The 14559-nt window shown below is 36.7% G+C and overlaps 1 protein-coding gene across 4 annotated transcripts in view; it reads right to left on the reverse strand.

Annotated features, from left to right (window-relative positions):
• LOC132129311 (low-density lipoprotein receptor-related protein 1-like) overlaps positions 1-7693 on the reverse strand; it is a 107472-nt gene extending 99779 nt beyond the window's left edge. For 2 of the 4 annotated variants that reach the window (XM_059540856.1, XM_059540854.1), the window contains exon 1: positions 7156-7693. In XM_059540856.1, the coding sequence (XP_059396839.1) occupies positions 7156-7252 (97 nt within the window). In that variant the 5' untranslated portion in view covers positions 7253-7693. The remainder of the gene's footprint in view (positions 1-7155) is intronic. The other 2 variants (XM_059540857.1, XM_059540855.1) reach the window with 1 other exon arrangement.
• Positions 7694-14559: the final 6866 nt, after the last annotated feature.

Consider the following 14559-nt stretch of genomic DNA (forward strand, 5'->3'; position numbering starts at 1 on the left):
TGCCTGGTTCAACCCAGGACAAGCGCTGTGTGAACAAAAGCCAGATCTAATGCCTATCGAAGTGATGACGCACGTTATCGCGCGACTCTTTTACTGGCTGTTTTGAAGGAAGATCAACGTACGAGATGAAAAAATATGTGCAAACTCTAATGAAGCAGAGATCAGTTGGTTGCACTTTATTTTACAGTACGTGTACTAACATGTACTTATAGTGTACTTACAGTGTATTTATCTAAGAAAGTTCTGGTAATACAAGGTAACTACATGGGGTAGAGTTAGGTTTAGGGGTAGGTTCAGGGTTAGTACCTAGTTATTACATAGTTATTGTAATTACTATAATAAGTACATAGTATGTACACGAGGAACAGGACTGTAAAATAAAGTGCTACCGATCAGTTTGTTCCGCACTTTCCGCGCTGACGCCGAGATCGTTCGCTTGCTTCAGTGAAAGTATAACGTGCCTAACGTTTTCGACTCGTACATTACACGTCACGCCCTGATGTCACATGTCGTTACGGTATCTTTACGGGTTGTGTGTGAAAGCACGCACATATCCCGGGTAATCACTGGCAGTGTGAAAGTGCAAAATCTAGCGACCCGGGAACAATTGCCGGAACACGTTACCCATGTATTTGCCGGAATGGCAGTGTGAAAGGGGCTTAAGTGGAGAATAGATACTTAAAGGGACAGGTCACACAAAAATAAAAGTTCTGTCATTATTTACTAAACTCATATACCTTCCAAATCAATGTGCTTTTATTTTATCAGCTAAACATAATGGAAACGTGTGTGTGTGTGTGTGTGTGTGTGTGTGCCTTGACTGCTCTTTGTCCATTCAATAAAAGTGAATGGGCAAAAGAGCTGATGAGCTCCAAAAAAGGAAATAATGTTTAAATTGGCTTCACACTTGGAAAATATAGCACGCACATCATATCTGTCACTTTTAATGGTTTATGATGTCATTTGTCATCTTGAATACAGTCCCTGTTCACTTTTCACTGTGTGAGAAAGTGCAGCCAAAACATTCTGGACAATAACTCATGTTTCATGGGAAAAAAGAATTTGCAAAATCTTAAGGGTGAATAAATGATGACAGAAATATCATTTTTGGTTTTGTTTTGTTTTGTTTTACACTGCAACAAAACAGTCCTACTCGCTGACAGTACACTAGGTATTGAGAGTAAAACTACACTACTGTTCAAAAGTATGAGATTTTTTTTTTTTAAAGAAAAATATTTATCAGGATTAACATTAAATTGATCAAAAGTGGCAGTAAAAAAGCATAATGTTTAAAACAGTTTATATTTCAAATACTGTTCTTTAGTAACACTCTCTTTATCAAAGAATCCTGTAAAAAAGAATGCATCATGGTTTCCACAAAAAAATATTAAGCACCAGAATTGTTTCCAACGCTGATAATAAAAATAAATGTTACTTGAGCACTAAATCAGCAGATTAGAATGATTTGCCATCACAAAAAAAAATTACAAACTACACTGTTACACTTATATACAACAGTGAAAACAGAACCGAAAACTACATAAAAATAAAGAAAGAAAGAAATGAAAGAGGTCTAGCACATTAGTGTGGAATCATGACAACTTTCCTCAACATTTGAGCAGACATGTTTGTGCCTAATGTGAGGAAGAAAGAAGGCAATCGATTACAACCTTCAAAAACATCAGATCATCAGACTCTAAAGAAACGGCCAACATTACACTCATGTCTGCGTCCTACGTCCAAGTAGTTGACAGAATAATAGCACTTGATAAACCTCTCACTTATGTTTCCTGTCACTGGGACGTCAACAGCACCCATCCACTTCAGTTTGCTACATGCAGCAATGTCTTCCTGGGTGTAGCAGTTAAATAGGGTAAACACCAATGTTGCATACAAAAAACAGCAATTAAAGCACACTTAACCCACTACCATCAACAATTTCCTTTCATCCACAGCTCTCAGCCTCTCACACAAGGAGGATCCATGCCATATCTGGTCAGTTACACAAATCTGAGTTCAGCCCTCAATCGCAGAGGAGTCTAGCGTGTATCCCAGGGAGAGGTGAGGTTGAAAAAGGGAGATTAGAGCCTCCTCAGGTCCTGGGTGGTAAGACTCCAGCTGAGCAATCTAATGCTATTACATTGTGCTTTTCTTATTTCAAGAGACAATTCTTGTGCGGCGACAAAAATAAACAGATTTTTTTTTGGAGGCTGACTTTTACATATCAGTATTGACTTGGAAATTAGCAAATACTCCATATCTTCATACCTTCAACACTATTTATAGAAACATTAAAAGATAATGTTACATACTTGTGCATAACCTACTTAATATTCATGAGCAAAGCATTCACCATTCTGAGATGTCACAATCAGCACATCAAACAGCACTGACAGTGTGTGAAAGATGCATTATTCCTTTGAGTATTTTCCACATTTGAATGTCTACTGTGCAGCGTTTTACATCAATAAAGGTTACGTAACAGACTTTTGCCATTGCATTGCTCTTCAACTAATAACAACAACAAAAGAAATCCCAGTCTGAATGAGAATGTTACCAAGAGGTTTATAATGTAGCTCTATTCATTCATCAGATGGGGCAAAGACGGTGTGGGAGAAACGACTGGTTGAATGAACACTGAATGTATGAGTAGATGTATTAATGTATGAATGTATCTGAGCCACAAAGACTGATGTGTAGCCTACATAAGATGAAGCACTGATCAAAGCAAAGGTTAAAAAGACTGGTTATTATCAGTGCTAATATTGTTAGAGAAAATTAGATAAAAATATAAAGTTAAATAAAAAATGATAACTACAATTAAAAACTGAAAATACATTAAAATCCTTTATTTTTTGTACAGTCTTTATTAAAACACAAAAATGCCACTATATACCATACATGCCAACCCTCCCTAATTTTCCGGGAGACTCCCGAATTTCAAAGCCCCTCCCCAAAATCTCCCAGACCGACCTTTCTCCCGAATTTCTCCCGATTTCCACCCGGACAACAATATTGCTACACCATCCGTCACTGGGCGCCGTTTTAGACCAAACGCTTGCGCTCCCATGGCGTCTGTCGTTGCTATGCAACCAAACTGCGCTCTCCATGATGACGACGAAGAAGTATCAGCAAAGTATTAATTGATTTCTAGCCTCACCTCGGCTCGCATTAGCTTTACTACTAGATATATTTCTGGAGATGAGAAGGAAAAACCCGCCTGGAAAAAGTAGCGCACCACGTTGCTTCCATTATGAGCGTGCTCACCGCGGCCGCGCACCTACGGTTGAAATAACGACCTTGAGCGCGAAAAAGATGCGATATGTGAACGGCCCCTAGAAGCAGACGTCTGAAATGAAAGGCAAGAACAGCTATTTCTTTAGCTTTAGACTGTTACATGAAAATTTAAAAATGAAATGTCATAATTATAATGTTTTGAGAGTTTACTTATGTAATTGTTGCATTAGGCTATGAATTAATAAATGTTTATTGATAAGATCTAGCTATTTCATATCTCTTCATTGACAGTAGCTAACAAATTAGGGTCTAACCTCCTGAGGAGAGGCCTTAAGGAATTGAATTTGTCAAATAAATGAATTACATTTTTCTTTGCATTTGTGTATGTGATATTATATATGACCACACATAGTTTGTGTATGTGATATATATGACGACACACATACTAGTATACAATAATAATATACAAAATAGGACTGCACAATTAATCACCATTAAATCGCAAAGGCAATAAATCGCGACTAGGCAGAAGATGCGATTGTCATGCATATCTTTCATTAAAGCAAGGTTCTGTGATGAGTAGTAAATCTCCATCCAAAGGCCAGAGGGTGCTCTAACGCTGAAGATCCAAATATGCCCAGAAGAAGAAATCTAGGAAATGCCTATCGCTGCAGTTGATTAAACAGTAGATTTAACTGCTTTAATTGATTCAACATGACTAATAACTACACGACTACAGCTATATGGTTTATCTGAGTTCTTCTTATTAAAATTGTCATTATAATAAAGTATATCTATAATAAAATGCTAATCAACATAGCCTTTATCACTGCTTAGAAAAACAATGAAATATTGTGTGCCTTAATTATTCTGTTTAAGAAGCCACATCGTCTCACAGAATGATTTATATCAAACACTCGACTGACGTTATGAAGTGAATTTGGAGTTAAAACATGTTATTAAATGTGGTATTTTCAATTCAAGTTTTTTGAATTGAATTAAATTGAAATGTGGTATTTTCACGTGCTACCAGATGGAGCAGCATTTACTACACAGAGCCGCAGATCACTGAGAAGCAACGCAAACAGCTGTCATTATAGTGAACGATTTTGTCGATTTCGTAATCATACAATTATATCGTCTGCAATTATGAACGTGATTTTGAATAGCTTGTCAGAGAACTACGGTGATGGAGATTTACTGCTAATCACAGAACCGGCTTTACTGACAAAATATGCATGACAATCGCAATTAATCTTGCAGCCCTAATATAAATATCTACATTATATTATATTATAATATCTACATTTAAAAAATTATTAAACAATTAAAAATTGTGGACACCACAAAAATGAAACTGAAAAAATGTATTAACAGACATGGTATTAGTAAAACTGGTCTACTTCAATAAACAAAACAGCATCAGTTCTCCTGCTCCAACAGTGATCCACACAAAGCCATGAGCTCCTGCTGTAGTCATTGACAGCAGTGGGATTCCAGCTCGGAGTCGGGCCCACTCACCCCCTCCGCCTGAACCACTGCAAGGGTCACTCTGCATTCCATCAAGCCAAATTCTAACATCTACATTAAATCAGTGCCTAGCATCAAATGCCAAAATGTGAGGCAATGCCTCTGCAGACACATACTCCTGTACCCACTCCTGTAAGCCAAGGCCGGTCACTAATGGTCTGCTTTCCCATTCCTCCCCATATAATGTCTAGGCTAACAAGTCTCCTACATCCAGATAGGGTTCCAGAGAGGGTTTAGGTGGAGCAAGACAATACAGCACAGGAACTTAAACCCTGCCTCCATCCACCAGACCATTTCCTCCTCTCTTCCACAGAAGAGACTAACCCATAGAACATCTGCATTCTTATATCATGCCAGGAATAAATAAATAAATATATATATATATATATATATATATATATATATATATATATATATATATATATATATATATATATATATATATATATAAATAAATATTTAGATTAGGTTTGTTCAAATATAGAATATTTGTTTATGACCGTTATCTTAAGTTTCGAGAAAAGAAACATCCAAAAAACCCACATCCACCAGGCCCAGAATCCTGTCTAGACAAGATAAAGGTTCATCTGAGGTCTGCCGAGGTTTCCTTGGATTCTTTTTTTTGCGGTCTCAACTAAACCTATTATCAGAGCTTGAGAGAAGTGACTCAGCTGTGCCAGTCAAAATCATCTGACAGGCCGTCTGAGGTGGCAACTAGTAGCCAATGACTCAATCACATAACTTGCTACACTACTCATATTTTGGTACTGCATCAACAGTCATATAAATTACATAACCTAACAGTTTCCTGAAAGAACTGATGATTACTGCTCATTTGAAGGATTTAAAGGGATAGTCAACCCTAAATGACAAGAGGGTGAATAAATGGATACCAGAAATTTCATTTTTGGCTAAACTATACCTTTTAAACAACACAACAACATATGCTTTCCAGTTAATGTGCAATGCACAGACTAGTGAATGACTAAATAACAAAAGTTAACCACAATCTTTTAACTTCTCTTGATCACGCCTGCATTATGCATTTATTTCTTGGGCATGAGCATTACATTTGGATCTGCATAATTCAAAATGTGAGCCAATTGTAGGGCAGTTTTCTGAGCCATACTAAAAAGGACTGTTGCATAATTTATACAGATATCACAGAAAACTATCTGGAGTATTTATTCAAAATGCATCCGGTATGCTCAGTAAGCACCATTTTCCTTTCATTTATTTGAATTGCTATTTTTAACATACTTCAAAACAAGTACTATATACAAGGAATAACTAGGTCAAGCTCTTTAGTGTTTTAAAAGATTCAGCATGTCTTATAACTTAGAACTGCCTTGGAACAGTCATAATGTAATACAATGACAACCATACTTAAAATCCATAAAACACACACACACACACACACACATATACATATATATATTTTCTTTCTTTCTTTAAACAGACTGCATAAAATACAGGTTCATTTGCAGCGTTAGCAGTTTGTACCATTCATACTTCTCTAATAACAAAAACATGTCAATATATAAGATTAAAAAAAAAATTGTATAAAAACAAATGTTCCACTTGATTTACAATGTAAAAATACGACACTTGAAGTAAAACTAGTCGACGAGCATCAAGTGTGCACACTCAAATGACTTCTATCCAAACTAACTGAGCAAACTTGGCCTAAGTACTGACTGTTTTTTTTAACAACAGTTTTTGGAGCAGTTGCCCTGAATATCTCAGATAATGATGTTTACGTCACGCAAAACAAACGCTAAAGAACCGACAGGACTCTTTTGTGGGCGAGCACGAAGAAACACTAGCAGAGGATGTGTCTATCCGTGCACTTGAATAAACCGCTAAGAATGCGGGAATATGGAGCGTGTCCACTGCATGCAAATAGACCTGTGGCGAGCTGGAACAATCCATGCAAGCAGGAGAATAACATTTGACAGGCATCTGAATTTCTAAACAACTCCGGCGAATGCACAGGCCTGTGGAGCTATTACGAAATATCTCAACTCCCACATCTCCAATCCGTCCCCATAAGGCACAAACGCGTAAAAAAACGGGCGATTTGTGGATCTGTGTAAAAATGCTGATAATGCGAATGTTTCACTAGCGCGAGTCTGGATGAGGATAACAAGGACAGATGTAGCAATCACGGCACAGGTGATAGCAAAACTGCGCAAATACCCTCCTCGGCGTATTTATTTATTCCAAATCAATCCTGAAAAGCTGATCATACTGCAGCCCATATTGGGTGTCGAAAGCAGCAGTCCACACGTAGCTTGGTCACTATCACCAGGCCATGTCTGGAAAACTTTACAGACTGTCTCCTAAATGCATGCATGGACAAAATAACGTTTAATCGTGGTTACTCACCTTCAATAGCTCTGATTGGATCTGTTATCTCTATTGCAAGAACTAATCCCAGGTAAAGCAATCCAACAGTCAACATGTTTGCATTGCAAAATGGCATTGCCTATGGAAATATCACAATTGTTCACGTAAGACTGGATTCAAACACCTCATCCGAGCCTCACAATTGTCCGCCGTTGTTTTTTGCGCCCTCCGACACGCTAGCAAACGTAGCTGAGCAGACAATAATGCACAGCAGACAATGTGTCATTAAAATATAGACATAAAAAGGCTTTTCCAGCCTAAAAAAGGGGAGGTGGTGTACAATGGCACGGTCATGTATGTTGCTTACTGAATAACAGCATGCAAACAGAGGTATGTGGTGTCTTATCTAAAAAAATCAAAGCGGTCTTCTCTGTGATCAAATTATTCCTTTTGCAAAATCAGGATAATACAAATGCAAGATCGTCTGTTGGCGGTCCTCGCTCCAAAAAAAATTTAAATAAAAAAGGCTCCTCTTTTCAGAGCCACACCGCTTCTGATGCTGGTGGTTACAATTTGAGTGAGGGGGAAAAGGGAAAAAGTGGAGCCTCTACTGGACTGCTGCATGACGTCACCCACCTCGACTGGAGTACAAAAAACTGAAAGCCCTACGCGTCTCTTGGCTCCTGCGCATGCGCGGCTCAGGTTTCGGCTGACCATTTGTTTCGCTCCTCGTTCGGTGGAAACTGACCCCGCCGCGCAGCCATTTTGGCTCTATATATATGTCAAGCTTTATGAAGAATTTCTTTTGGCAAGATAATTGTTTGAATTAAATTATGAAATTTTAAAATTCTGGTCTTGTTATACATACAGGCTTATTACTGTAGTTTTTTTCTTCTTCAGCGTCAGTATGATAATATGGATGAAAAAAAAAACTAAACAATAATACTGCAAAAAATGTAATAATAAACAATTCTAAGACAAATTATTATTATTATTATTATTATTATTATTATTATTATTATTATTATTATTATTACTATTATTGTTGATGTTGTTAGTCATGGACACCTTTGAAGTAAGTTTAGGTGCCAAGGATTCCCTATACATTTCAATGCACTGTTTTTTTATTTCTTCAAAACTAAAGTTATTGATCAATTATCAAATCACACTAATCTGAAATGGATACACTGATACAGAGAGTAGCGGCGTAGTTATTATTATTAGGGTTAGCTATTTGTTCTTCCGTCTCTATTTCTCCCTTTGTTCATTTTCAGGTTTGTTTTCCATTGTCTGTTGTCTTAAACCCTGGTGACATGGTTCCATCTAGAGGTAAATAATGGTTATTGCACGAGTGGAGTTAGTTCTCATTTGTCTGGTCGTTACTTTAACGAAGTAAAGACTCAATAGGTGAAAAATTCTCATTCTAAGAAAATTAGCTTTTGTAAAATCAGTTCAAACAACACTAAACATGATGGTAAGTGGGGTTTTTCATTTTGTGCATTTTTCTGCCTTAAATCCACGTGTTTTTTTTTTTTCTGGAGGAAGTTTATTGGAGGTCACGGTCCAAGGCGCAGATAAACATATCTCTGGATAGCGTGGAATTACCTGAAGCTTGGAAAATCCTTCTCAATAACAGCATGAAAGTGACATTTACTTTTGTTCCAAACAAGTCCAGACAGACAGCTCAAATAATACATCTCTGAATGTACCATTTTCTTATATATTTTGCACTCTTTTATGCATTCACCAACCATGAAGAGAGTGATTAAAAAGAGATAATTTCTTAATGGTAGATGCTTGTGATCTAATCAATGGAAAATACAACATCTAAACCTATGGTTATGATAAAAGTGTCTTACCTGATAACTGAAACCATTCAAAATAGTTTTCATTCATCGAAATAAAGCTGAAAAATTTAAAATACATATAAAATAAAAACTTTAAAACTCAAAATATTTAAAAAGGATATAAATCAAAACAAAAACAAAAAACACTTTTTTTGTTATTTAAAAAAAGTATAAAATCGTAAAATAAAATAGTAATAAAATATGACAAGTACACAAAATTTGAAAACGTATTAACAATTAAGTTAAAAACTGAAATTATAAAAATGAAAACTGATTTTTTTTTATAAAAACTAATTAAAAATATTTGTAAATACTATAATATATAATACAAATGTATAAATATTTCTTCAATGGCACTGCTCTCAACAGTCCAGTAAAAGTTAAAGGGGTCATATGATGCAATTTCAAATTTTTTCTTTCTCTTTTGAGTGTTACAAGCATGAAGAAGATCTGTAAAGTTGCAAAGACTAAAGTCTCAAATCCAAAGAGACATTTTTGATCAAAGTTACGACTCTTTCACGCCCCCTTAAAATGGCTTGTTTAAACCTACCCCCACATGTCTACGTCACTATGTGGAAAATTTGTGTAATGCCACCCAAATGTTCACGCAAAGAAAGGCGGCGTGGTTTCAGTAACCGCAGTTAGTGTTGAAGCAGTCATGTCAGGGAGATGCTGTGTGTATCTAGGCCAAAGCAAAAGCACTTTATTTGGCCTTCTGAAAGTAGATGCATTTAGGAATCTTTAAGATTACTTACAACAGAACAGCAACACATTTTATGGATGACTGTTTCGTGAACCTTGGAGAGCTTCTGAATCAGCTACTGTAAGTATGTTTTGTTATTAGTTTAAGTTGATGCAGAGTTTTGCGTGTCGCGTGTGTGTGTGTGTGTGTGAGAGAGAGAAAGAGTGAGACACACAGTGGAGTCAGCTGTCTTAACCGTCTGTGGCTTGTGTACTGCAAACACATACGAGCTTCATCACTGTGTCTGTCAGGTGACACTGTTCCCATTTTGGGCTCGAACTGATGGTAAAACTCAGGACATTATTAACTGTATTTAAATTTATTTTGAAAGAAGAAGCTCGCGATTATGAAAAGGGGCATTATATTTCCTACCAGTGCTTTGTGGTGTAGAAAACAACGTGTTTGAGAGAGACGGGGCATTAAGGACCTACAATAATGTACAGTATTTGAAAAATAATGTGATTTTTGAACATTAAAGCATGTCAACATATTCTGTTATACCAAATACACAAAATAATGATCCTTAAAAAAGCATCATATGACCCCTTTAATACATAAAATACCAATACATAAAAATAGTGTTGTCCTCTGGGTGGCACTAGACACCAGCCCGTTTACTCTCTTCTCTCCAGCCAGTGCACATTTTCTCATTTCAGTGCTTTTGTTCAGAGTTTGCTCCTCCAGCCTGTCTAATAAATCCCACTGTTATATAGTGAACAAGATACCACACAGTTTTTGAAGATTTTACAGCTCCACCCAAGCGTAATATAAGCGCAATGATTCATGGAATACCGCCTAGACTTCTCTTCAAGGAGGTCCTATTAAATGATCTAATAGATCAAATGATGTCATGTAACACATATGACTCAGTTCTTAATGAATGTGCGTAATCACTGCTAAATTTGCCATGTTTTTTTATTTTTTTAATATATATAATTTCCTTGTTTTATTTGGTGCACAGTGTACTTTGATTTAAACTAACATTTTTACTGAAAAAAAAAAAGATTCTTCATCTGAATGACATTTGTACTCCATAGAGAGGTCAAGACAAGAAACCCAGTCTGTGATGTGTGGACATACATTGCCGTCATGTCTTTTGGGAGAATGTGCAGCCGGCAGATGTTGTAGAAAGAGAACAGAATTCCGACAGTGTGGAGCATGGGAGTAGCGCTGCAGGGATGTCTGGCCGCCCATGTGCCTGAGCATGTATCTACCCTCATTCCCCATGCTTCACTGGGAGAAAGGCTTGGAGGTGGTTATAAAGCTCATTGTACATTTGGGTATAAATCCAACAAGCTCATCGTCTGACACAGCATGACAACCATGCATGCTTAATGACCTCCTCTGCCCTAGGCATCTGTGACAATCTGTGCATTCAACTGTCTCTGAAATGAACCAAGGCGCAAGATTTGGCCACCAATTTGGGTAAAGCAGTCTCTCTTTTTCAGTTTCAAGTGAGCCATTAGATTAAGTCGTCTTGAGCCTTATGAATCTGAGGGTTATTATGCCATCCTACATCAAAACATCTGGTCTCATCCAAGAGTTTCATTAAGAGGATAGTCCACACAAAAATAATGCCGAACCCTGATGTTTTCCAAACTCAATTTGGAACATGTAAGTCTTTTAATTACACATCTCTGAAACCTTATTGGTGCAATTTGAATATGCGCATATTAAAATGTGGCATACTGTATTGTAATCAAGTCATTGAACCTATAAAATATGTAATCACTGACGTCAAATCTGGAAAATAACATTCTGATGTGACATATTTGAAAATATGTAATATGCGTATGTGAATGAGATTAGAAGAGATAAGAAATTCAGCAATCGAAAAGGCAGTCATGAATAAATGTACAAATTTATTGTGCCTTTTTATTCATTTTGGTACGTGACCAACTGTGGTCCAACACCATCCACTTTTATAATAGAAGGGAAAAGAGCAGCATGAACATTCTGCTAAACAACTTCTTTTGTGTTTCACAGAATAAAGTAAATCAAAGGGTTTGTCATTTTTGCTTTAAAGTCACACTGAAACCAAAGTGGCAACATATATTTCCGTATTGTGACATACATCTTAGTGTAAAAGATCACTGAAAAATAAAAAATGTTGGGCAGGGACTTGGTTCTATCCATAAGTTGTTGATTGGATTTTGATATGATCGATTTTCAGTTTAAAAAGGGCAGGGTTTAAGTGGACTGAATTTGATTGGAGAAATCCTGCATATTTCACCACAGAGAACATCCAGTTATGATATATTGATGAAAACGTTTGACCTCAAAGAAATTGTTTACAATAAGGTTAATTTTCACTTCATGCCAAGTTTATATTTGCTTTATTTCTGTGAATGAATGCACCTCACGTTTAACAATTGACATGAAGACTGATGTCGCTCAGTTAGCAGAACGGCTCCTGAGCAGCAGCAAGGGAAAGAGATCTATGTGTGTGTGTGTGTGTGTGTGTGTGTGTGTGTGTGGTGTCCTGTGAGGCCTAGCATGTTGTGTGGGGGTTGATTTGAGACAGTGCCAGCGTAAACAGTCCCAGACCACATGTTCTCTCAGGGCAAAGCGCCTGGCTACTCTCCAAGCACATCTGCACACAATCCCCTGCCTTTACCATCCACAGTGCTGGAGACTGAGCTGGTTACAATGGGGGGAGGGAGAGGAATGGACTGCGTTCCCAGACTCTACCAACCTGCTACAGACAGTCAGGAGTACGGGAGACGAAATTCTAAATGGTCCATGTAAAGATTCATTGAATTGAATCCCTCCCTGATGATTTGGTTCTTAAGCTATTGCATACATGCATCTAGTTTGCTTTATTTATGTTTATAAAATGAATTTCTAGCTGGAAAATACATGATGGCTCAGTTATAGCTCATATTGCTTTGCTGCATTGGGATATGCTTCTGTTACCTTTGAGCATCAACATAATGTTGAGAGTGCTATGAATAATTGGCAGCAATTGAGACCTTTTCTCTAGTGTGCGTTTGTGTTTGTGTATGCGTGTGAACATTGGGTGAATTACATCACACATCTTGGACTGTGGGATGTCTGCTAGGCCAACATTACTCCTCTGGACCTCAGCCTTGAGCGAAGATGGATAGTTGCATAAATCAGGCCTGTGAATCTCCCAGCCCTGCACTGCAGATGTCGCCGAACTCAGATTGTGATTGCATTTGCCAATGGTGACTTTGGAAAGATATCGTTGCAGTGTCCCGTTTGTGTTAAATTTGCAACAAAGTATGGGAATGTTGAAAGTCCACAACAAAAGTTGAACGTGGGCATCCTAGAGGTAACAATACATGATCTTTCTGTCCAAAAAAGGTATTTCCTTCAAAGGAAGACATTCTAAATAGCAGGTAGGGAAGTGAGTCAGGCTACCAAAGGATGATAATTACTTCAAGGGCCATGCTGACAACACCTGAAGAATTCAAGGTATGCGCAAACACCAAAGATAGTCCCAGCCCCCATCGAGACTTCATTCTCCCTCTTTCAGTGTCTGATTAAGATTTCATACTTATTTGCTTTGGGCATGTAAAAAAAGCATGTGAGTGCTGCCATAATTTATTATGCCATTGCCAATTTTATTTAAATGCATATAATATTTATATATGTACAGATGTTTTGTACTACTTTGGCTAATACAGTTGCCCAGAAAAAAATATTTATAATGGAAAGAGACAAACTGAGGAATTAGATAAAATGTTAATGAATATGTTTTACTATTGTTATTATTATTTATATACAATGAAAAATTTTGGTAAAATATATTATTAAAATTATATAAAAAAAATATTATCATACATACCATAAAAAATGTGGGAGTCACTACAAGTTTTATATATTTATTTTTCAGCCAATATTTTTTTTTCAGGAGGGATGCATTCAGTTGATCTTTAAACACATTTAAAACAACAGATTTACAAAAAAATTATTTCATTTCTTTCATAATGCTACTCTTTTAAACAACAAAGAATCCTGAAAAAAAAATCATGATTTCCACAAAAACATTATGCAGCACATGAAATGTTTCTTGAGCAGCAAATCAGTGTTTCAAAAATGTTTTCTGAAGGATCATGAGACACTGAAGCCTGCAGTAATGGCTGCTGAAAATTCAGCTTTGCCATCACAAAAATAAATTACATTTTAAAACATAATATTAATTAATATATTTATATAAATATTTATATATAATTATAAAGGGTGTTTGTAAGAATCTATAGTGTTCGATTTGCACTGTGGAAGGCCTAACTGTTTATCTTGTGTACATATGCAAATCAATAGCTCAGTGACCTTCATTTGTCCAGGACAGCTAACTGGCTTGGAAACTCTTATTATTCTGTTTAAAACCAAATTCCCTTATATTGCTGAAATGTCATAAATCAAAGGAACTGCAAGACTAAACTGAACTGAATTTGTGGCAAATCATAAACCATTTTCAAATATGGATATACATTTCCAATCCTGTTTTGACTCTTTGAGAACACCCATCAAGGTTTTAATCATTAAAATATACAGAAAGTGTAAATATGTCTTTACATATTAAACACTGTACCAACACCATGTGAATGTAGTATGTAGCTCTTATCTAAACATAAACAAGCAAAATGCCAGAGACCTGTGGACATAGCACTGGAAGCAAAGAGATTTCGTCTGCAGTGTCCAAACAAAGAAATCAGAGTTTTAAACAACTATCCTCCTACATTAGCCACTCATCTGACTTCAGATAAACACTGGCGGCTTCTCAGCTGTTGCTGTGATGCTGGAGAAGATGACTTAGTGGTGTATGACTGGGTTCTGCTGTGGGCTGACTCATGATCCCAAGTGACTTTTGGGCTTTGCTGGCAACAT

The sequence above is a fragment of the Carassius carassius genome, chromosome 46, assembly GCF_963082965.1.
Source record: "Carassius carassius chromosome 46, fCarCar2.1, whole genome shotgun sequence".
In the NCBI taxonomy this organism is placed as follows: domain Eukaryota; kingdom Metazoa; phylum Chordata; class Actinopteri; order Cypriniformes; family Cyprinidae; genus Carassius; species Carassius carassius.